This window comes from Bos mutus, chromosome 17 (assembly GCF_027580195.1).
Source record: "Bos mutus isolate GX-2022 chromosome 17, NWIPB_WYAK_1.1, whole genome shotgun sequence".
NCBI classification, from domain to species: Eukaryota; Metazoa; Chordata; class Mammalia; order Artiodactyla; family Bovidae; genus Bos; species Bos mutus.
In genome coordinates, this window is record NC_091633.1 from 941,495 (window position 1) to 965,577 (window position 24,083).

A 24,083-nucleotide genomic window follows, 5' to 3' on the forward strand; every position below is an offset into this window, starting at 1 on the left:
CTTCACGGAACACACCTGTAGTTGCCAAGGGCGACGAGTGGGGGAGGGAGGGATTGGGGGTTTGAGGTTAGCAGAGGTAAGCTGTTACAGGATGGATGAACAACGAGGTCCTACCGTATGGCACAGGGACCTATATTCACTATCCTTATACACCATCATGAAAAAGAATATGAAAAAGATTGTATATACATGTGTAACAGAGTCACTTTGCTGTACAGCAGAGATAAACAACACTGTAAGTCAACCACAGTAACATTTCTCTAAAAAGTTCCTCCTCCTGCTCCTTCTTGCCTGCACAAGCCCATCCTTGAGCCCCTTTCCCAGGGTCTTGTTCTTCAGGGTTCCAGGCTGTCCTTCCCCTGCCCCGGACGGAAAGCAGGACTGGTCTAAACCCATGGTGGCTTTTAGCTCCCTTGTAGGATCGCCTGGAAAATCCCATGGACGGAGGAGCCTGGCAGGCTGCAGTCCATGGGGTTGCAAAGAGTCCGACACGACTGAGCGACTTCCCTTTCACTTTTCACTTTCATGCATTGGAGAAGGAAATGGCAACCCACTCCAGTGTTCTTGCCTGGAGAATCCCAGGGACGGGGGAACCTGGTGGGCTGCCGTCTATGGGGTCGCACAGAGTCGGACACGACTAAAGCGACTTAGCAGCAGCAGGATTCTGCCAGTGAGATTCAGGGGCAGATGTCAGCTGGATATGGGTTTCTGGCAGGTCTGCCCCACTATTAAGGCAGAGAGGCCCTGAGGTGGGTGTTGAGATGGGGAGGAACTGGGCACCACTGATGCTGCGCCCCACCCAGGGTCCTGCCCCCACCACTCTGCCTGGTCAGCCGGGATGGAGCCTTGTCAGTCTGTGCTGGTGGAGGTGTTGGCGTGAGAGCCCCCGAAGCTCTGCACCTCAGGTTCTGCATCTGTCAGGTGGGGCTACCTCCCCCCACCCCACCCCAGGTTGCTTTTCTGCAACTTCCAAGGGTGAGCTAAAGGGCACCTTGACCCCTCCCCACCCCTGGTCTTTAGGAGGAGAGCCTCCACAGGGAAAGACTGGGGCAGACAAAGCCTCCGGGGAAATGCAAGCCACTGCCTGGGCGGTGGGGCCCGGGGGTGGCAGGAGCCATGGCAACAGACCCCCGGCCAGCGCTCCTGCCCTTTGCTCCCAGCAGACCTGAGGACGGAAACACCTGCCTGCCTTCCCACCCTGCCCGCTGGCCCGGCTCTGCCCCTCCCCCAAGGACTCAGGTTCAAGGTCCTCCTCTGGGGCCTCCCTGCCCACCCGGGGGCCCCCACCGAGGGGCACAGCCCAGGAAGAGGGTGGTGCAGGGCTCCCCACCCTATCTTCAGGACTGAGTCCGGCAGCTGCACGCTCAGTGCGCCGTCAGCTGAGGACTGTGTGGGATGCCAGGGGCTCAGTAAGTGTCTGATCAGAGAAAGAATTAGTGAATCAGCATAAAGCCCAGGCCTGTGGGGTTTTGTTTTTGTTGCCATATGTGAAACAGTTTTTGCCTGATGAGAGAGAAAAGGGGAATCCCCTGTGGTTAGGCCTCCATGCTATCATTGCCAGGGCTCAGGTTTGACTTCTAGTCGGGAACTAAGATCCTGCAAGTGACTCGAAAGTCGCTCAGTCGCATCCGACTCTGCGACCCCATGGGCTACACAGACCATGGAGTTCTCCAGGCCAGAATACTGGAGTGGCTAGCCTTTCCCTTCTCCAGAGGATCTTCCCAGCCCAGGGATCGAATCCAGGTCTTCCACACTGCAGGCAGATTCTTTACCAGCTGAGCCACAAGGGAAGCCCCCCTGTGAAACTAGTGGCACAGCAAAATAAAAAAGAGGAGGAGGATTTATACAAATCCTGACGTATCAAACAATGGAGACACAGAGTCCCCACGACGTGGGCCACCGGCCAGCACCTGGCATGTCTCCCACTCCAGCCATGGGGCAGTCGCCTCAGTCCCGTAAACAGACCACGTGCTCTGAGGCCTCCGCTGCTGGCACAGGCTGTTCCCCACACGTGGGCGGCCCTGCCTGAGCGTATGGTCTGACCAGCTCCTCACAGCCCTTCACCCACCTGTTTACCGGGGAGTCGTCCACTTACTGTGACTGTGATAAAGTCTGTGTCCCCATCAGGAAGGAGCCCTCAGAGCGCGTGCGGACAGACACTGGCCTGATCTCTGCCCAAGTCCTGGGAGGCACCCCCAGGGCCTGGAAAGGCTGCCTGTAGCATCGTAAAGATGGAAGGTTCTGGGGGCCCCATTGCCAAACGAGTCCTGGTGTCTCAGGCTCCCGGTGGCCATGACCCAGCCCACACCACACGCCTCTGCCAGGGCCTGTGGCCAAGACAGCAGCACAGAGTGGATGGTGATGAAACCTTCTGGAAGGACAGGGGGGACGCGGGAGGAGCCTCGCCAGTTTCTCGGGGGTGGGGGGCGCACTGTGGGGGGTGACGCGACCCTATCCGTGCAGGGCAGTGGGGGCCTGCGCCCTGAGGCAGGAGAGCGGACACTAACCCTGTGAGCGGGGCCCACGCTGCGAGTGATGTCAACACAGACCGAGGGCTGCCTGGGCCCCTGCAGCCACACGTGGAGGCCTGTGTGCCCCTTGGGGTGAAGCGTGCTCCCCAGCATCTCAGAACGTGACTGTGTCTAGAGATGGATCTCTAGGGTGGGCCCTAACCCGGTCTGACCAGGGTCCTCCTTCAAAATTCCCCAGGAAAATGATGTCCAACCCACAATTCCACACCCAACCGAATGGTAATCATAAACTCTATGTCATTTAAACATTTTTTAACATTTTAAGTCTTAAAAACCTACTTCCCACGTGTGGTCAGGAAGGTCCTGGAGGAAATACACGTCACCCAAGGGAGAACACCTGGGAGCCAGAAGCCAGGACGGAGGATGCAGGACAGGGAGGCAGGACCTCAGCCCAACCTGTGCGGAACAGCAGGCTCGAGAATCGTGTCCGATTCTGTGGAAAACAGGCCCAGGAGGCGTTTCAGGGCGAAAAGGTGGAGAATTGAAAAAATACGATCATTATTAAGCCTCCAGAAAAATAAAAAGGGCCGATATACTCGCTGGCCCAGGAATAAACAAATGTGCGCAGCGATGGCCATCACGCATGCGCACTGCTCCGCGGTGGGTGAACGACCACGAGCATGGCCACGCCCGCTGTGGCTGCTTCTGCTCCGGCGCCTTTCTGGGGAGAGTTTGCCAAGCCCCAGATCACACTGCCCGTCTGGTAACTTACTCAGGGGTGTGGGGAGGGGAAGAGGGTAGAGGGATGACCCACAGTGATCACCTACCCTGCGGCCAGCGTGTGGCTGTGGGCTTGGAAGGACCAGAAACCATGCTTAGTTTTTAGTTTTAGGCCTTTTTAAGAGTCATTTGATAATTCAAACTATCTTTGAGTACCGCCTTTGATAAACCACAAAAATAAAAACCCTTTTTTAAACAGCTGAGCAGAACTCACCAAGGGTTACAGCAGCAATGGCCACGCCGTTCTGGGGACCGGCCCACTGCGGGCCTGTAGCCGCCTGCGGTCCCTGGAGCCCGGGGGCTGAGCTGGACGGACACTCTCCCAGCCCCAGGCCATCCCTCCTCCTGGGTCTGTCTCCGCCTGGGATGCCCACCTGGGTTCAGGTGGGACAGTCCTCCAGGAAATGGGGCCTACTACACCGACCCTGGAGGCTAAGCTCACCCACTCCCCTACCAAGTGACCAAGAAGGGGTGGAGAGGAAGGAGCCGGCCCGTCCCCCAGCCCGATCCCACTGCCCCAAAGGTGGTGCTGGGCACCGGCCAGACCTCCTGGCATCCTGGCCACCAGGTCCACAGCCCATCTACACACCCCCTGCTTCCCAAACCGCCTCAGCCGTCTTGAGCCAACAGTGCAGACCCTACTGCCCAGCTCACCTGCTACCAAGTGAGGACCCAGGCCCCTCTGAAACTCACTCTTAGGACTGAGGTGGGCAGATCCCGCCCAACTCTGCAACCCAGCTCCTGAAAGCACTGGACGGAGAAAGGAAAGCAGTTGGTCATTTAGCAAAAACACAGCCAGAGAGCAGAGACCTCACACGAGTTTTGAATCAAGCTTTTAATGAAAAGATCATAAAATAACAGTATCTCGTCACTGTACATTAAGACTGCACGCTCTGAATGGAGACATCAGTGACCAGCTTTATGATACTGGAGGGCTGCGCACCCCCAGCTCTGACCTGAATTATCCAGACTCTGGAGGGAGGTGAGGGCAGTGTGGTGCCTGACAGCGGCAGTGGCCAGCACAGGAGTGCGATCGCGCGCCCCCTTCCCGGGAAGGGCGCCTAGCCGGACGTGAGTCCGCCTCCAGTTCCCGGTCAAGAAACAGCGAAACCCCATCCCCCCTCTCCGACGAGGTATTTGTGAATGGGCCAGCGCCCAACCTGGGCTTCCCCAGTGGGGGACAGGGAAGCAAGTGGTGGGTGGGGGCAGGGGGTCCCCTCAGCACCTGGCCCCATGGGGCCCCGCCAAGCGGCGGGGAGGAGCCCCGGGGACCCTCCCTGCCCGAGTGAGGTCTGTTATGCAGCATATTTGAGGTCAATAAATTACAGCAATAAATAGCAAGGTGAGGTAGGGGGAGGGGCTCCCGGTAGAAAGTCGCAGTGGGGTGACAAGCCGGGGGTCCCGGGCAGCCTCGACTCCCACGGCGTACCCCCACCCCCTGACGTGGAATGTCAAACCGGGCTCTGGGCGGGCCTGCTCCACCCCTCCAGGCATCAGATTCGCGGGCTCGGTGACCACCGCTGCCCGGGGGAGCGGGGGCCTTGGTCCCTGCACGGGGCACCGCCAAAGGCCCGGCGCCTCTGCTTTCGTCCCCAAGCCGCAGGGAAGGGTGGGCGGCCCTGCCCTCCTGGCTGCCCAAGCCTCGCCCCGGCCCGGGATGGCTGCCGGGAGGGCGGCTGGGGTCCGCCCGCCCCATGATCGATCGCACTCCTGTTAGCGGCCAGTCCAGTGAATACTGACGGGTGGGGCTGGCGGACAGCCGGCGCCCCCGGGTGGCGGCCGCCGGGAACACATCCGGCTGCGTGAGGTTCTGAGTCGAGCGTCCGTTTCACAGGCTGAGGTGTATGGCTATGCTGCGCGTCTCTGAGATTCAGATCTGCTTAAAGGTCCGTTTTTTTTTTGCAATCCTGGAGGAGCCTCGGCGGCGGGCTCGGTCTCGCGGGGGAGCGTGCGTGGCGTGGCGGAGCCCGGCCTGCCGCTCGCCCCAGTCTGAGAAATAAATACATTCATCACTGCACAAACATATTGATACAAAAGCAACACTGTCCCGAGTGTTCGCACCGTCTGTGTCGGTAAGGACCGGCCCAGTGAGCCTTCCCACAGCTGGACCGCCGGAGTCTCCGCGGGGCCGTGCGAAGGTCCTGGCTTTTTGGCTTGAGAGGGACCCTCACATCAACCCACCGGGGGTCTCGCGGGCAGAGCAGCGGGACGGGATGCACCTCCATCCCGGGGCCCAAGCCCAGACCCAAGTTCTGCAGCCACAGGTGAGGTCGCCCTGCCGCGCCAGCTGGCCGGGACCGCTTGGCCTGGCCAGGAGGCCCGGGGGCCAGTCGGCGCGGGCCCCGGCTCTTTGGTGCCAGCTGGGCTGGGAGGAGGGCTCCGCGAAGACGAGCCTCCAAGCCGCCCGCCCACCCCACCCCCCCGTGGCCTCCCTGCCCGTGAGCCCTCCGGGCCGACTCAGGGCCTCGAGCGGAAGGTGGGGACTCACTGGGACTGGCCTTACAGCTGCTGAGGTCTGAAACTGTAAAAGTTTATGTAAACAATGAGATAAATATATTAGTATCTTTTTTTCTGAGCCCATTGAGGTTCCATATGCATTCAAAATGTGCTTTGGTTTAAAAAATAGCTTTTGTGAATTTGGGTGTGAGCTTTTTTTTTTTTAAATCCTTTCCTACATATCTGCTATTGTTTCCTGTTCTCCGAAACATTCAGGAATTAAGTGACTAAAGCAGAGAACTGTAAGCCGCCCTGGGCCTCCAATGGCCTAATCTCCTGGTGAGGCTCTGACACACGTCCACACACATCCACAAGCACGCACTCCACGTGAAACCAAGGGAAAAGGAGAACAAATCCAAGTGTCCTGTGAACCCCACCCCACCCCACAAACCCTTAATGTCTTAAATAAGAAACTAGTGTTTTGCTTTCTTGTTAAAATACAGAGAAGGCTCGATACAATACTCAGGTGGGTACAATACTACGTCGCACGAAGGTCGCCTGAGGGCCTCTATGCCCCGTCCCTGAAGCTCTGCCCTGAACCACCTGCTTCACCGGGGCCGCGCCCACGGGCCTGTGTGCAGCTCCCGCTACAGACTTTTGTCGTGTGGCTTAAGTGCTGATGGGGGGGGGGGGGGGTTGGGCGAGCAGAGAGGCTGGGGGGTCCTGCCTGACTTGCTGGAACAGGCGTCCCCAAAGGGGATGGCAGCAGGCTCAGCAAGGCTCCGCGTGGCCCGAGCCTCCTCACTCCCCACGCCCTCCACCCGGGGCCCTGGTTTCAGCTGGAGGGTCTCTGGAGGGGGGAAGGGATGACTCTGGAATTTTTGGTCTGAAATTAAAGTAGAAAGAAAAGAGAAGAAATAAAACCAGGAAGCAAAATGAACGAGATAAAGCCGCTGGTCCAGCCCTGTGGCTGCAGCTGGCTGAGGACAGCGGGCCGACCTCATGACCTTAGCCCGGCCTTGCGAGCTAGCCTCTAGAGCCCTGGAGGTGTCTGAGGTTGACAGAGCCCAGGGCGGGGGTGGGACTCAGGGTGAGCCCGTGGTGGCTGCCAGTCCGCCCAGAGGTGCCAAGGTGAAGGGGGCCGGGCACCGGCCAAGTTGACTGTGCTGCTCTCCGGAGGGCAAGCCCTCGGGGGCCCGGGACCAGGCGGGGAGGGGCTCACTTCCTCCCCTGCTCCCCAGGCGCGGAGCGCCCATGCCCACTGAGCCAGGTCAGAGCGGCGGCTGGCCAGACGCCCACGAGACACGCAGGCGCCCCTGTTGACGGGGCCCAGAGGAAAAAGCAAGTGTCATGGCCACAACTGCCATCACCAACCGCGTCCTGTTCAAGTCAAGAGGTAGCAAAGGTCAGAAGTCTCTCCGCCTTGATGGGGGTGGGGTGGGGTGGGGGTGGGGGTGGGCATGATCCACATGCACGCTGCACGCACACACACACACGGAGAAAATGGAAACGTACCGACCCCGCACCGCGGCCAGCCCCCCGCCCCCCGCACCCCAGACCTTCCAGTTCCCACACTCACATACACGTTACACGGGGTTTTCGTGTCATCAACACAAGTACCTCTAAACAAAGAAGATTCCTGGGCAGCTATGGGGAAGCACTCTCTCCTGAGGCGGCCGGGGGCTCAAGCCCAGGGGAGCCTTTGGCCGAGTGGGGCTCCTGGGCCCGGAGGGTGGGCCCTGGCCGCAGCCGGGCGGGGTGGGGCGGAGCCCCGTACATTCAGTCTGCAGACCCAGGCTCAGCCCCGAGGGGCCCGGAGGAAAAGAAACTCTTGTTGGTTTTGGTTTAAAAAACAAAATTCAAAACGAAGAAAAGAACAGATCAGTAGGAATAACAGCCACACCGGCCCGGAGGGCTCTTTAGCTGTGGAGAGGTAGGCGGTGGGGGCCCGCTGTCCCAGCGCCACTGAGCGGTGACCCCTGGCTCGGGGAGGCAGGGCGCGGACCCCTCCCTCCGGCACCGCCCCCCGCAGAGCCAGGCCGCCCCGCAGCCCCGCCCCGCCCGGCGTGCGGACCGTGGCGGCTCGGGGCTGCGGGCCGGGCGGGCGGCAGGGCCGCGGATTAAAGCTGTGGGGGAGGGCCCGCCAGGGCCTTTGGCTTCTAGGAGGGGGCGGTGTGCATGCGCAGGTGGCTGATGAGGTTGCGCTGCTGCGTGAACTTGCCCCCGCACAGCTGGCACTCGTACGGCTTCTCGCCCGAGTGCACGCGCATGTGCTCGGTGAGGCGGTACTGGCGCGTGAAGCGCATGCCGCACTCGCCGCACGCGAAGGGCTTGAGGCCCAGGTGGCTGCGCATGTGGCGCGTCATGGTGCCGCGCTGCGTGAACATCTTCCCGCAGATGCCGCACGGGAAGGGCCGCGCCAGCCAGTGCGTCTTCTCGTGCTGCCGCAGCGTGGCCGCGTCTTTGTAGGTCTTCTCGCAGGCCGAGCACTTGAAGGGCCGCGGCCCGGCCGCCAGGGCCGCGCTGGGCGCCGACAAGTCCTCCGCCTCCTCGTCGGCGCCCGCGCTGCCCGTCTCGTAGGCGCCGCCCTCCTCCTTGAGGAGCAGCTCCTCCTCCGCGTGCGTCTCCACGTGCGCGTTGAGCTGCTCCGAGCTGGGGAAGCCCTTGGCGCAAGGGATGCACACGTACAGGTTGTCGCCGTAGGGCACCGGCTCGAAGCCCTCCTGCCGGTACACGTAGGGCGCGCCGGCCGGGCCGCCCTCGCTCCCGCTCTGCGCGCTGTCGTCGCTGCCGTCCTTGCCGTTCTCCTCCTCCTCCTTGCAGGCGTGAGGGGGCTCCCCGAAGGGCCTGCCTGCCGCCGCACTGCCGGCCAGGAGCCCGTTGGGGACCCTGTCACCCAGCCCTTCGGCCTCCTCCCCCGGGCACGGGCCCTTGGGCGCCACGTCCCTCCGCTCAAACGGGGAGGCGGCCGCGGGCTCCTTCTTGGCCCACTCCTTCTTGCGGGCCGAGTGCCGGAGGCTCTTGCGGGGCGGCGGCCCGCCCGGCCCCTCCAGCAGGCACAGCGGGTTGTCGTCTGCCCCCTCCAGATCCATGGGCTCACTGAGGGCCCCCCCCAGCTCGGTGTAAGAGGCACTGTTGGCGACGGGAGGGGCGGAGGTCGAGAGGGGCGAGCCCTCCTGGCTGTCGCTCAGCTGGGCTGGGTCGTCGGGGGTGAGGGAGGGCCCGGGGGTGGCAGGGGGCAGCGGGGGGCTCTTCTTGGACAAGTCCAGGCCCAGCTCCTGCTCGCAGCTGCCGCCGGCCCCGTTGGTACTGCAGCCGCCCAGGCCAGCCTCCCCGCTGCCGGGACACACGGGCCGGCCCAGGCCATGCGCGCCCTCCTGGCTCAAGCCGCCCAGGAAGAGCTCATCGTCGGAGCCTTTGGCCTGGGAGAGCTCCTGGGGGGCATGGGCCCCTTTGCGCCCGTCCACGAGGCCTGGGTAGCGGGTCTGGATGACCGAGGCCGTAGACAGCCGCTGGCTGCGGGGGTGCCGCCCCAGGCCGGCGCCGCCCCGCCCAGAGCCGAAGGGCTTGCCAGCTCTCTTGAGCTTGCGCCGGCAGAGGGCCGCCAGCTCAGGCAGCTGGAGGTAGCTGGCGGCGGTGAGCAGCGTGCTGAAGTTGGGCTCAGCTGGCGGCTCACCGGGCAGCAGGCGGCCGGTGTAGATGAAGTCCAGGATCTGCTGGAACACCGCGGAGCTGACCATGTCCGTGTCCAGGCTGATGAGGTTGTCATGCAGCACCAGGGACTTGAAGTAGACGCTGCTGGCGGCCAGGACGTTCTTGTGGGCCCGGAAGACGGCGTTCTCCACCATGACGATGACGTCACACAGGAAGCCCTGCGTGCGCTGCTGGTTCAGCTGCAGCAGGAGCTGCTTGGAGTGGCTGGGCAGCTCCATGTCGGGCCCCATGTCCCCGCGCCCTGCCCACACGCACCACCTGTGGGCACGAGCAGACACACACCCGTCAGCGGGGGCCCTCCTGGGGCCTCCCCCCAGGCCGCCCGCCTGCCGCCAGCCCATCTGTACGCTTGAAAACGCAGCGACAACGGGGGGCACATGTGTGGGGCAGACAAACCAGAGCTCTGTCCCCTAGAGGAAGGTGACCCCACGCCCAGATGGACCTGTGGGTGAGCAGCAGGGACCACGGGGACACAGAAGCCCCTGACGGACACTTCTGCAGCGGCCCAGCTTTCCGGTCCAGCCGGAAATTGGATCTGCAGGTGGAGTTGCCCAGAGCGCACTGAAGCCACCTTCTCCTCGAATACCACGTGGGCAGGTCGGACCCGCAGCCTCCAGCAATGGCCGCCCACGTGACGCTGCGCCGGCCATTCCCCCCACCCTCCCCATCCCCCCGGCCTGTGCCTCTGGGTGCCGAACAGAAGAGGTGGCCTGGCCAAGCCTGGTACCACAGGCCCCAGGGCCTTTCTGGGCAGGGCAGGTTGTCTGAGCTTGGGAAACCCCGCAGACTGGCCAAAATGCGCCGGGAGGAATTCTCACTGGGGAACAACCGTGCACAGAGCCCCGCAGCGGCTGCGCGCATGCCCACCCACAGGGGCCTTCATGTCCCTGCGCTCAGGGCCCGACCTGGGAGAGGAGCGCACTGCCCCAGGCCTCCCCCAGCAGGGATCCAGGGTCCCCACCCTGCCCCCTCAGGAGGGGTCATGCCCGCCCACCTGCTGTCCCACCCTGGCCCGCACTTGCCCTTGTCTGCAAAGACAGAGAAGCCCCACGCCCCTGTCCACCCGGGAAGGCTCTGCGCACAGTGCCCATGTGGGCTGGCACTCGGCCCAGCGGGAGCCAGTACCCCTCCCGGCCCTGGCCAGCCAAGGGGGACAAAGAGCCCAAGACGCGGAACACCTGGCTGGGAACGCCAGCCCGTGAGCCACAGCCCCTCCTCCCCCACGCTGCCAGCGCTGCCCGCACACAAAGGCCGGCGGCCAGCACGCAGGCCAGGCGCTCAGCTGCCCGGAGTCCCCAGGAGGAGGAGCAGACCCCGCCCCTGCCGCACCCCCAGCCTACCGGAGTGCCAGGGGCCCAGAAACCATGTGAGCAGCAACCAGGGGGGGTGGCCTCCTCGAGTGTGCGGCCTCCCTGGGGGTGCATCAATGCCTGGTCACCTGCGGAGGAGAAGGTGGACACAGTCAGCACGCGGGCCTCGCAAGGGGGGAGGAGCGGCTCGAGGCCGGAGCCAGGCTCCCGTCTGCGACAGGGTCGGGCGTCCGGACAGCTGGGCAGGAGGCAGCAGCCACAGTGCCTGCAGCCCGGCTGGTGGCAGGAAGGAGGCAGGTGTGGGGCGCCGCCGCACCCCCACAGGAAACAGGGTGCCCCCAGAGCCGCCTCGGGCGGGGAGTGGGGGGACAGGCGTGCAGCTCTGGGAGGGCGGGCGGGGTGGCAGGAGGCCTGGGCAAGGCCCTTCTAGGCTGGCCACATTTACATAACAAAAGGTCAGAAATGGAGGAGCTGGTGCCGCGGGCTATTTATAAGATCCAGTCTCAACCGCTTCTGGCTCCCCAGCCCCCTGCCCTGCCCTCCCCTCTGGGTCTGCGCTCGCCCCCTCCCTGCCAGAGCCCAGCCCCCTCCTGCCCAGCCTGGCCTGACCACATGGCCCTCGAAGGCTCGCCCTTTCAATACCAGCCCGCCAAGGCTGCTGGCAGCTGCCGCCAGATGCGGGCGGGCTTCCCGGCCCCCCAGGGCTTCAGGTCCTGGGAGAGGGGTCCCGAGGTCCTGGCTGCTTGCCCCCCACCGCAGCAGACCTGGGCACCCTGGGCATGGAGCCAGGCAGCGGGCGGAGGCCTGAGCCCCGGAGCCCCTCCTGGCGCGCCCCTCCCCTGCCCAGGGCCAGGGCGGCCCGGCCGGTCCTCAGGAATGTGCCCAGACCCGGGGTGCGGGGTGCCGGGAGGCCTCGCTCCAGCCTGCCAGCTGTCTCTTGCCCCCAGCACGGCTCCCCGCTGGCAGGGGTGGCTGGTGAGGGGGCCGGCCTGGCTCGCAGGCAGCATGAGGCCTGCTGGTGTGGGGCCGCTGCCCAGCCTGGCAGGAGCCGCCATGGGCTGCAACAGCCCCGGCAGCCAGCCCAGCCGCCCCAAGCTCCCCCCACCGCCCCGCGCTGCTGCCCGCCTTGAGCGCCCACTCCACCATGCCCAGAGCCCGGGCAGACGGACAGGTCAGAGAGGTGGGCTGGGAGTTGTCCCCGCTAGGCTGACCCCAACACCCCTCAAGGAAGGGGTCTCTTGTGAACAGAGGCCCTGGATGACTTTCCCAGCTCTCTGCTCCCAAGACCACTGCTTGGTGACCAACGGGTCCTGGCTGAGGCCCCAGGCGCCCCTCCTCCCCTCAGTTCAGGCCGCAAAAAGCCAAGGTGGCCAGTCCACCCCACCCCCCGGAAGGCCAGGCCCTACAGCTGACCAGGGACCCCAGGCCTCATGGGGGGGCCTCTCCTGGCGCCCGGGAGGGCAGGAGGCAGTGAGAGAAGCCCTCAGGTGCTTCAACCAGATTCCATAGCAGCCGGTCCAACTTGGCCTGGACCACCACGGAGCCCGGAGCCAGGGAGGCTGAGCTCTCGGGCTGCCCCTCCTTCTGCCTCCAGGTGGAAACGCTGGGGAACAGGGCCTGGCAACAGGCGCCCCCCCTCCAAGCAGAGAAGGGGGCATCCCAGCCCACTAGGGGGCCGTGGGCCCCTCAAGATGCCCACTACCTGGCCGCCACGCCCCAGGGTCTTGAGCACAGTGGGTGCGTCACTGAGGCCACGGACACTCGCTGGCCACTGCCCCGCAAGCCTGGGTCCAGCCGACCTGGCGTGAGCGCCTGGCGCTCCAGGTGTGCCCTGACAGGTGTGAGCTGGGCCCTCCTGGGCTGCAGGAGGGGCACCTGGAGGCAGAGCGAGGCGGCCTCAGCTCCTGGCACCCTATGCCAGCCTGATAAGCATCCTGTTCACAGGGAAGCCTCCAGCGCAGATGAGACCGGGGCTCTGGGGCTTAAGCAACCTGCCCAAGGTCACAGGAGCAAGCCGAGGGCACAGCTCCGCTCTAGACTTTGCCACCCAGGACGACCCCCGGGTCTCCTCCCCCCAGGGGCAGGACGGGGCACCAATGCGCCCCACCTCCCTCCCTCCAACACCTGGTCTGGCGGCCCGCTGACCACCTCACCCCGGAGCCGGGGCTGTGCCCGCCGCTCCGAGGAACAGCACTGGCCTCCGTGGCCTCTCTGGCTGCCCTGCAGGCGGGGCTGCTGGCGAGTGGGCCCCACAGCCCTGGTGAGCCCAGGCCTGGATGCCCGCCAGCCACTCCTGGCTGGCCTCCCAGACCGTCCTCCTGGAAAGCAACAGGCCCTGTGAATGCCAGGAGCCCTGCCCTCCTCCTGACGGGATGCCCAGGAAACAACGCTGGGGCTCGGTCAGCGTGCTGAAGACGCGTTGGGAGGGACCCAGGGCAGGCCTCCCAGCCTGAACAGTGTGGGAGGAGGCGCCCACCCCACCCACCGCCCAAAGCCTGCTCTCGACGCCCACAGCCCCTCTGTCCCACTCGGGCAGCCCACCCGGGGGGCTCACAGCACCACGCGACACCTCGCAGGAGGCCACGGCCGGCACGCCTGCTCTCTGGGGGAACCCTGCGTGCGCCTCCAGCCACCCGTCTCTCCCACCTGCACGACACGGGACCTGCGGCCGGCTCCCCCCGCTGGCCCTGGCACAGCTGGCCAGTGGGCACCAGGCGGGCGCGAGGCGGGGTCCTGCAGGGAGGCCCCGCCAGGCCTGCTGAGATGGGGAAGGGCAGGGGAACGCTGCCTGGGGCGAGATCACTGTTACAAAAACATCCAGACGAGGTGCCCACCTTGCCCCCCGCTGGCCGGAGGGGCCTGAGTGCTTGGGAAGGGAGCAGCGGGCAGCAAAGAGCAGGAGCCTGGAGGCAGGGAGCCTGTGGGAGGAGTCCCCACGAGGCCAGGATCCAGGGCCCTGAGGAGCCTCTGCCTGGTGGCTCCTGCGTCCGCTTCCTACTCGCCCTGCGGGGTGTCAGGCCCGGGCCGGGGAGCAGATTCGGGGCATGCAGACAGTCCGGCCCCACTCCGACCCCAGACCCGGAACCCGCGCACACTGGACTGTGGGAGACCAGCTTCCTCCTCCCAGAAGGCAGGGAACGCCCAGCGACGGGGGTCGAGAAGGAGGCGGCGGCCCCCAAAGGGAAGACACCTTTCCCACGTAAACACGCCCAGAGTGACTAGGAAATGGGGTTCGGCTCCCAGGGCTGTCCTGGAGGCGGGCCGGGGCTGGGCTGCCTGCTGGGAGGGACCCGCACCACCGCCCACCCGCCCGAGGCACCTCCCAGCAGTCAGTGAGGCAGCCGCCCAGCCCAGGGCCCCTCCAGGTCGCAGACTCCAACACCCAAGCATGAAACAGCTCAAGAAGCTAGAAACCTCTCTCACACCAACCCACGACTCTCAAAGACCTAAAAGACAAAACAGACTGTGTCACCTTCGATCATCGCTTCTGTGTATGAGGCGAGAGGACACTTCCCCACTGAACAACACCCCCTCAGGGTGGAGGTCCTTCCCGGGAAAGGGCAGCCACCCCTGCACCCGCGTGGCGGCACAGACACCCCAGCAGCCAGCACCCAGGCCACACACCCTGCCCACGACAGTCACAGAAACAAAGCCCAAACTGGAAGGCAGACGGCGAGGACGGGGTTCGCCCGCTGACTGAAGGCTGAGAGCGGACTTCCGGGCAGAGAAGAGGACGCTCAGACTTCACAAAGACCGAGACGGGAGGCGCACAAGCCCCGGGAGCCAGGCAGGTGCACAGCCCCCCGGCGGCGTGCAGGCCGAACCTGGGTCAGGAAGAGCTGACCACGGACATGTCTGCAGCCGCCAACAAACGGGGGAGCAGGGCAGCCAGACCCTAAAGGGGCACAGGGGGCCCTGGGCAAGGTCAGAAGCAGGGAAGGACAGGAGGGGGAACCAGGGACCAGACAGGACTCGACACACGAGAGGCTTCTGTTCTGGACGCGGGACGTGTGCCCACCTGGGAAGAGCCTGGGGTGCAGTTGCTCACAGCTGGCACGCTTCTTAGGTAGGGTCAGTGCAGAGCCGGTCCCCGGGCTGACGAGCAAGCCCACCCACTCCTAGACTAATCACAACAACCCGAGGGGAGAAACAGCCCCGACGGGAAGGAAGGAACCCCCGAGCCCAGCCAGAAACCTGCAGGACACTGAGGTACCACCTCCAAACCTCTGAGGGGACCTCGCCCCCAACACAGGCGGTGCCGGAAGCGAAGACCCCGCACGCCTCGTGGCCAATAAGCAAAAAGCCAGAGCGATACTGGGACAAAGCCAACCAAGACTTTAAAAACAGTCCACGTCAAAAAACAAAATCTTTACAGAACACCACCACCAGAAACCTCTCATCAGGGCAGACGGGTTGGCCAGCTGAAGGCAGCAACGACCGACGACACTCTAACCGTCCAGGGTCCAGCTGACACCTGCGGGGGACAGGGAGGGGCTCTGCAAACCCCAGCAGGCACGGGACGAGGCCCGGGACTGGGGTCAAAGGAGGCCACGAGCAGAAGGGTCTGCCCGGCCTGGAGGGCCTCCCACCACAGCCCAGGGGCACGCCAAAGGTAACCACCAGGTGGCTCCGGTCCACGACCGAAAACACGGGAGCAGGGGTGCCTCAGGCACCCCCCAGCTTTTAAAAAGCGTTTTCAAGGATAAAACTAGGGAACTGCCAAGGAACACGCTACAGCCTGTGCCCGGGGCCTGAAGTGCCGGCGGGGACACTTAGAGGAGGTCCCACCTGTCCAGCAGGCCCTGTGGCCGACCAAACAGGAGAGGCCAGGCTCGGGAAGGGAGTGAGAGAGGAGGGTCCCCGGGACTCGGCAGGAACGCGCTCAGAGCGTCTTCAGATGGGACTGGAAGGGCCGTCTGACGTTAAGGGGCTGCGTCCAGCGACAGAGAAGTGGACAGCCCTCCGCCCCAGGAGGCAAAGCGGCCCGAGGGGGTGACCGCGGACTGCCGAGGCGGGGCAGAAAGCGGGCCGGTGGTGACCCGCGGGACGGGGCACAGCGATTCCCAGCAGGCGGCTGAGTCTCAGAGGCACAACCAGCCCCTCACTCCACAGACTGGGCAAGCCCGCCATCCAAGGACCCGGACAAGCGTGGGGAAGCGGCACGCGCCCACAACTCGGAGGTGGGGACCCCAGGAGGAGCCGCACGCCTCTTCTCACAGGGGCGACGTGTGCGCGTGCCTCGCACCACCACCTCAGGTCCACGAGAGCTGGTGTGCTGGCTGCGGGGAGACAGAGCTTCCGGACCCAGGGAGGAGCCGCCCCCAGGGTCCCCCCAGCCACTTGGCCGGGGACGGGAGGCCCGAGCAAACTGGGGCTTCCGGGGCCAGGCCCACAGGACGCGCCCAGGAGCGCCTCCCCCAGGAGCAAGGCAGGAGCTGCAAGTCCAACACAGGCGTCCCCACGACCCGGAACCACCAGGCCCGAGTAACCTCCTCAAACCCAGGTCCACCCAGGCACGCCCCGGCTCAGGGCTCTCAATGGACTCCCGGGCCTGGAAAAAGTCCATGTCGGGGCTGGTCCGTGGAGGGCTTCCAGAGGGCCGGGCCGCCCCTCCGCGGCCCCCAGGCACACCCAAGGGCCTCCACCTCCAAGAAGCACCCATCTCCCCCACCTGCCGCCAGCACCCTAGGGGCTCCCAAGGTCAGGGACCCTGTGTGCCCTCCAGCTGGCAAGTGGGCCAGAGGGAACAGGCCGGGCTGAGGGGAGGCGGCCCCTGAGACGGCGGCCAGCCTTCCTCTTTCCGACACTCAGACTCAACAAGCCTCTGACGCTGCACCTGTGACTAACTCCCACCTGGAGACGCGGAACCCGGCAGCCCACGCTGCGCTCACACCCAGCCCGAGTCCGCAGCAGCAGGCGCCGGTCATTCGGAAACAGTCGCTCGCGGAGCTGATCGGATCTTCCCGATGCGCTCCGACGTGGTTAAAGGACAGGGATTCTTTCCCTCACCGCGGCCGCGTCACACGAGACGCGGAGGCCTTTCTCAGGCCCTTCCCTGGCCTCAGCACCATCAGCTGTCTCCCCCCAGTGGGAGGCTCCCGTTCACCCGAGAAAAGGTCCCCAGGTCTGAACCACCACCTTGCCCGTCAGCCCCTCCTTCACGAGCAGCGGTGGGCAGACGCGGTGCTGTCGCAGACACGGCCTGCCCTGCTCGCCCCAGAGAACGCGCGACGCTGTGTCCCCTGGACTTGAGGCTCACCACTGGGCCTTCTGCACGGCCCCCGGAGAGGCAGCCTGGCCCAGGCACCCAGGGGAGCACCATGGCCGGCACCAAGGTGCGTGTCAGCCTGTGGACGGGGGCCGGTGGGGACGGTCTGAGCATTCTGAAAGTCCTGAGGACCCAGGGGTCTGCAGGCCACGCTGACAACAGCTGTTGGCCACCACCTCAAACACTCCTACCCCCTCTCCGGGCACCACAGGACACGTGGTGACACAGGACTGATGGCAAGGCCCGCTCCTTCAGCTCACGGATGGTCACCAAAGGCTGGAAACCTAGGTGAGGGCTGCTGAGAAAAGCTGTTTTCAAAGACAAGAAAGGAAACGGCACTTCAGGTGGCATGCGAGAACAACCTCAGCAGCAGGGCTCGCCGCCTGCGGAGCAGGCAGCCCCGCGAGCCAGGCGCAGAGGGGCAGGGTGGGCTCCCGGGGCAGGGGTGCCGCCTGCCCAAGGCACCAGGCCAGCCGCCCAGCCCTCGTCAGCGTCAACACGCATGGAATGCAGGCTGCGGAGAGCGCCCCTACCCTGCCCACAGCCTCGGGGCGCAGGCTCACCCTTCGCGGCTCCAGGGTACCCGGGCCCGGCCGCCACCGGCCGCCTCACGGCCAGGATTGCCCCGACCCCCCAGGCCCTCTGCCCAGAGACGACCCCGTGCACCCACGCTGCCAACACCTTGGAGGAGGACCCACCAGCTCTAACCCGCCCTCATGGAGGGGCAGAGGCCCAGGCCCCAGGGGCGGAGGGGAAAGGCTGTTTCAGGAGGAGTCCTCCCGGCCCTGCGGCCCAGGGAAGCGATGCCAGTCCACACCCAGTCCCGGGCAGTCATGGCCCCCACCCAACGGAACCCCAGTGGCCCTCCAGCGAAGCAGCTCACCGCCCATCGCCCTTGAGCGCGAGCCTGTCCCAAGGGCTCACTCTACCCCCAGAGCCCCACCAGCGGACTCCAGACTGTGTGTGGAGCCTGCCTGGGCGGCTTGCACAGCGGGGCTTGCCCAGGGGTGCTCACACAGGCGTGCCCATGTAGGCCAGGCCAGGAGTCCCAGAGGGAGGCCCTGCTCTCTTGTCCCGCCACCCCAAGTGCCCCGTCCGAAGCCGCGGGCACCTTCTTCCTCCCGGTGTCCAAACAGAGCTGCTGGGAAGAAACCGCCAGCCCCTCTCCACCAGAGGGAAGGGCCTCGGGTCCTGGGAGGGCGGGTGAGGAAGCCTCTACACAGCCCAGAACCGCTCTCACAGCAGAGCCCACGGGCCCCTCTGCCAGACGCGTGGGCCACGAAAAGCAGACAAGGGGTGCCCGATTGCCCCAAAGACAACTCCGCCCCCGGCTGCGCTTCCTACTCAAAGGACACCAAGCGCGCCAGTGCTGCCCCTGCCACACCTGGCAGCCCAGCAGCTCACCGCCCGCCTGCAGCCGCCCAGAGCAGGCAGGGGCCGAGTGCCGGCTGCCCTCGGACGGAACAAGCCCGGGACAGAGGGCGGCCGGCCAGGACTCACCTGAGGTTCTGCCCCCAGCGCCCCTCCCAGCCCTCGCCCCACCTCCAGGCCCCGGTCAGGGGCTCCCTCACACACCTTCCCAGGTAACAACCTCAGGGACCCTCTCTCCCAGACACCTTGAGATCCAGGCGAGAAAGGGGGCAGGACCCAGTTCCGGGGGCCCCAGCGGCAGCCCCAGGCGGCTTGTTTGGGAAGCAGGAAGAGCTCCCAGGTCCCCATGCCTGGGGAGAGAGGCCAACCAGGGCCTAAGCAGGCAACCCGGAGACCAGAGCAGACCCGAGAGAGGCACGAGGCTCCTGGGACCTCCTAGAAGGTGCCCCCAGCACACACCAGCCTACGTCCCTCCCACAGCCACCTGGGGAAGAGGGGCCATGAAGAGCGTGAGCCCCCACACCCGATGCTTCTCCAGGACCCTGGAGCCTACGGGAGGATCAGCCAGCTGGGCCCGCTCTGTAAGCACGACCCTACGCGCAGTCTGGGGCCACCCCTGCTTGTCCAAGGGGATTCACTGCTCCCTTGACCCTGCTATCTACAAAGATCCACCTCCTGAGAAAGCAGCTGTGGGATCCACGTCCAAGGCTTCAGGGAATGTGGATACGTGGGCTCCAGGTGACCCCTGCGGAGCGCAGCACCAGGGCCCCCACCGGGCAGCAGGGACTCAGGGCCAGGTGCAGCCCCTGCCCGTCACAGGGAGAGTTCCCCAGGAGCCGGGGGTGCCGCCCCAGCATCCTGGCCATAAACTCTGCACCCTCTGCTCATCCCTTCTGCAGTTACTCACCAGAGCTCACTGGTAGCTTCCGAGCAGCACAGGCAGGAGAACCGCAAGGCCAGTGGGCAATCCCGCCCTTTGAAAGCCTGTGAGCAGGCTGAGGAGAAGGCCAAAGGGCAGCGACCCCAGCCTGGGCGAGAGAGACCTCCAGCCACCTGTGTGTACGTGTGGGGCGTTCCCTGGACACGGGGGCAGCCCCTCCTCACTCTCACGGAGAACCCACCCCCGTGGGTTCTCCAGTCCCTCTGGGGAAGAAGCCCAAGGCCACGGGGGCCACGGGAGGCCAGTGCGCACGGCGACCACTCCAGGGCCGCAAGAGGCCCGCTCCCCACCTGGAGGCCCCCTCCCCACCAAGCCCGGCCCCGCCTTCCCTTGGAGCCTTGGAATTCCCAGGAGCGGGAGCGCCCCGGGCGCCCCCAGAGGCCGGCCACCTGCCCTTCCGGGCTCCTCCCTCCGCGCCCACACCCACGTGCTCGGGAGGCGGCCCCTCACAGGAAGCAAGCACGCACTGAGCACACTGGCGGCGCCCGGGCGGAAGGGCCCGCTCGAGCCCCCAGGCCACGCCCCCACCCCACCCGCCGGGCAGGCGTCTCCTGGGGGTCTCAGTCCGCTCGAGGCCTGGCCACACCCTCCCGGGCCGCGCGCCCCGGGCCCTCCCCTCCTGGACGGCAGTGGGGCCTGGAAGCGGCTCCCTCCAGGTTTAACCCCCACCCCCGACCGAGCGCGCGGGGGGGGGGGGGGGGGGGTGGCGGGCGGGCCCCACTCGCAACCCCACCCGCCCCCACCTGCTTTTCTGGCTCGGCTGCTCCCAGGAGCCCTCCCCCAGCCCAGGTCCCTAACCCTCCGGCGAGGCCCCTCCCAGCAGGAAGCGCAGCCCCGCCGACGGGCCGAGTCAAACTGGCCCCGCTGGCTGGCAGCCCCTAACCCAGGGAGAGCCAAGCTGGGATCCGGGAGCCCCCCCAGCCCCAGGCAGTGACTGAACCCCTGGTCCGCGAGGGCGCTGCACCCACAGCACAGCCCGGGAAACTAGCAGAGCCTGCACCTCCCGGCCGAAGGCGCACCGCTCAGAGGCAAGGCTGAGCGCTAGAGGGCAAAGACCCAGGCCAGCCCTGGGCACACGAGCTGGGCACCACATCTGTTCTCAAAACACTTCGCTGAGCAGATAAACGGCCCCTGCACGGCCTCGTGGGTGCCGGACAGCAGTGGGGGTGCCGGCTTCCCGGAACCAGGCACCTACAGGGCCACGCTCCTGTCTCCCTCCTCTTGACGGAACCCCGGCCCCACCTTCCCAGACCACAGGGCTCCCCTGTGACCACCCTGCCGCAGCCGGCCCGGCGGCCCTCAGCACCTCTTCAGGTGCCCCCGTGTCACCCGGGGGCACTTCCAGAGACACTGTGCCCGGCGCCTTCCCCAGGCTGAGCTCTGGGGGCTGCAATACGTGCCAGTGAACTCCAGCTCTGTTCCCACTTTAGAAACACATTGGAGACACCGAGGCCCAGAGAAGCCCATCCCTGTCCAAGGCCGCTAGAGAGTAAACAGCGCTGAGGCCAGTGCCCCTCACTGCCCCCAGAGGCCCTCCTCACTCAGGCGCCTGGGCCAGGACTGGAGGAAGCTGACCTGTGGTCTCTCTGCAGACGCAGCTGGGAACAAGAGCCCTCCCCACCCCAGTGATCTGTCCCTGGTGTGGGGGTGGGCACTGGCCCTCAGCCCCGGTGGGCAAGGCAGACCAGCCGTGGGTGGGGCCGACTGCTAGAGGCCAACAGGCCGAGCAAAAAAGCAGGGCGGCGGGTCCCCTGGGTAAACTGGACTTTATTCCTTCCTCGCTTCTCGACGCTCCAGAACTGCCCTGCCAGCCCTTGCATGGGGGCGAGCTGCGGCTCCCAGACACTGCCCCCACCCCGCCGCCACCTCCGGGCAGACAATGAGGACTCCAGGAAGGCAGCAGGCCTGTCAGCTCAATAATGCAAAACCCTGTTGCTGAGTCCACGACAGCTGACTTCAAGTGGATCGGAGGCTGTGCTTATTAACAAAATGAGAAACCTGATCCATGGAAAGAAAACACTACGCAGGGATTAATCCAGGGCTGCAGCTTGTGGAGAAGGCCGGGCCGCTGGCCAAGACCAGGCAGGGAGCGCGGGACGCGGCCTACCTGTCCCTGGCAGGTACCTGGCTGCAGGACAGGGCACATCGCCTCCACGCCCCTCCTTCCACCAACTGCAGCAATCATTTCAGTTCTGCTTTAATTAAAGGCCTGGCTCCCTCAGGCTGCTTCTTCCTCTCCCCAGAGCCAGCAACCAGAGAGAGATTTTTCTTTTCAGGAATTGCTTGTAAAAGCTGAATGACTAATCTGCAAGTCCCAACAACTGGCAGGAAAACACTGCAGAGAGAAATCCTGGGCGCAGCCCCAGCACTCCAGCCAAATGGCTGGAGGAGCTGGGCAACGGGTGCTCAGCAACACCCCACAACCAGCTCGCAGGCGGCTGGGAGCCCAAGGGAAGCAGACCAACCTGGGAGCGCTGCCGCCAAGGCAGGTGGGAAGCTCCCTGCCAGCCTTCCCAGGCTACCGCCTGCCCACAGGACCCCACAGGACTGACTCCCCTGGCAGGCAGGGCCACTTACTGCAGACTTCAAGTATCAGCCTCTCATCCCCCCTCCATGGTGCTAAGAGCCCGCTAAACCAGCGATCTCACCGCACAGCTTTGTCTCTGGAGGCCAGCCGGGGGCCAGCCCATCTGCCTTTTTTTTTTCCCCCAGACCACTGCAGCGACCCTGCTCTCTGCTGAGCGGAAGCCCACTCCCAGAGCCAGGGCTACAGACCAGCCACATGGCCTGTGCTCTTGAAAATGTCTGCTGAAAGGCCCAGGGAGCCCAGACGCTGGCAGATGGGAACGCAGAAGAGTAAAGCCAGGAGCCAGGAAGCAATAAACGCTAGCTCCAGAAAGGGCCTGGTATGTATGGGTGACCCGGCTCCATCCCTGCGGCCGGGGGTGGGGGCCTGGAGAACACCCCCAGCAGCTCTGGAAGGCCCCTCCGCTACCTGCCACCTCCCCCCTCCCCCCCGCACAGCCATGCGTCCATCAGTCAACAATCTTCACCCACAGGATTCCTACGGGCACGGCTCGGCCCCTCCCCCCCGCCACAGATGTCAGAGAGAGGGGTAGCCTCCCCGGGTGACAACTCCTGACTGGGGGAGGGGGACCGGGACCCTCGCTTATCCAGATGTGCTTGGCAACTGCTACCGGCGAAACACACCGGAGGCGGAGGGGACCCGAGAAACGCGGGATAAATAACTTCGAAACCGTCCCGGCCCGGGCGGATCCGCAGCGGGCTCACTTCCCCGGGGCCGACTCACCGCTGTTCTGGGTGGGGCCGCTCTGGAGCATTTTATCTGGGCCGCGTCCCCTCCTCGCCGTAAGTCACTAACCCCCCCGCCCAGGGACAGGATCGCCGCCTCTCCCCCCACCACCCCACCCCAGCCCCGCCTGCGTGAATATGAACCATGCTGGCAGATAAACAGAATGACACGCCGGGCGCTGCGGCCCCCTCCCCCTGCCGGCCGCCCCCTCCCCCAGCCCCTCTCTCTTCCTGCCGAGCGGCCGCCCGCACCAGAGGTCTGGGGGCAGGGCCGCGCGCCCACCCGCCGCAGGGCCCGGCCCGGAGAGGCCCCTCCAGGCCGCCCTGCCCCTGCCGCGCGCAGCCGTGCCCTGCGGGCAGCGGGCCGGGCACAGCAAGAAGCCCGGCGAGGGGCGGCGGCGGTGCATAAAGGGGGCCCGCCTGTCAGGCAGCGCGGCTCCCCGGGCCGCTCGGACCGCAGCGCGGAGGAGCAGGCACAAAGAGCCGGCGCCCGCCGCCCGCTAGCCCCGCGCGCGGGGGGCTTTGTGCCGGGCCCCGCCGCCTGCCCCGCGCTCACACACACACACACTCACACGCCGCGGCGGGCGGGCCGGCGGCCGGGGGTCCCGCCCCCCTCACACACACACCCCGCGCGCGGCGACCCCTCTGCGCGCGCCCGCCCACGCCCCTCTCCCGGGGGCGCGCCCCGCACCTCACCTCGTGTGCGTCGGCGGCGGCGCTCGCCCGCCGGCCGGCCGGCCCGCCCGCGGCCTCTTCTTCGGCGCCGCCCGCGCCCGCCCGCGCCGCCCGTCCGCCCGCCCGCGCCGCCGCCGGCTCGGCTCGGCTCGGCTCGGCTCCCCGCCCCGCGCGCCGAGCGCCTCTCACAGCCGCCCGCCCGGCGCCATCTTGGAAGCTTGTGACGTCGCGCCGCCCGCTCACCCCTGACCCACATCTGAATGGGCGAGCGGCGCGGCGGGGGCGGGGCCTGCGGTGGGGCGGGGCCGGGGGCGGGGCCGGGGCGGCCGCTCGGCGACGGGGGGGAGGGGCGCGCGGGTGGAGCCGGGGGACCTGGTGGCCCCCCGCCCACGGGTGCAGGGGCGGCGCCGCGACCTCAGCCCCGGAACGCGCGGACCGCACACCCTAGAAGGGGGCTCGGCCCCCCGCACTCGGAGCCGACCCACCCCCCCACCCCCCGCCTTGAGCCTGACCCTGACCCCAGGCACCCCAGGTCCGTGCCCCCGCCGCGGGCGGCCAGCGTGGTCCGAGGACGGCCTTGATCTGCGGAAGGAAGCCCTCGCAGCCCGCCGGCCCTACCTGCCCCGAGGGCACAGGGGTCCCCCTCGCCGAGCCCAGCCGGCCCCTTCCGGTGGCTGCAGCCCCTCGCGGGCCCCTGGGGTCAAGCGACGCGCCCAGGTTGGCAGCCGGGACTCAGGCTGTTCGGAGGGGCTGGAGCGGGCCAGGGACTGCGACGTGCTCGAGGGGGTCGCTTGCTGGACCTCTCC

General features: G+C 66.1%; 1 protein-coding gene across 1 annotated transcript; it reads right to left on the reverse strand.

Moving 5' to 3' along the window:
• Positions 1-6,383: 6,383 nt before the first annotated feature.
• HIC2 (HIC ZBTB transcriptional repressor 2) lies at positions 6,384-23,540 on the reverse strand. Its single transcript, XM_070385726.1, has 3 exons — positions 23,299-23,540; positions 10,742-10,839; positions 6,384-9,659 (listed from the first exon to the last, which is right to left on the reverse strand). The coding sequence occupies exons 2-3, from the start codon at positions 10,765-10,767 to the stop codon at positions 7,847-7,849; spliced, it is 1,839 nt and encodes a 612-aa protein (XP_070241827.1). The 5' UTR covers positions 10,768-10,839; positions 23,299-23,540; the 3' UTR covers positions 6,384-7,846.
• Positions 23,541-24,083: the final 543 nt, after the last annotated feature.

Coding starts and splice junctions, on each gene's coding strand:
- HIC2 (XM_070385726.1), bottom strand. CDS start 10,767: ATGGTTTCTGGGCCCCTGGCACTCCG. Junction 9,660..10,741: donor TCTGGGCCCCTGGCACTCCG/GTAGGCTGGGGG, acceptor TCGTGCCCACAG/GTGGTGCGTGTGGGCAGGGC.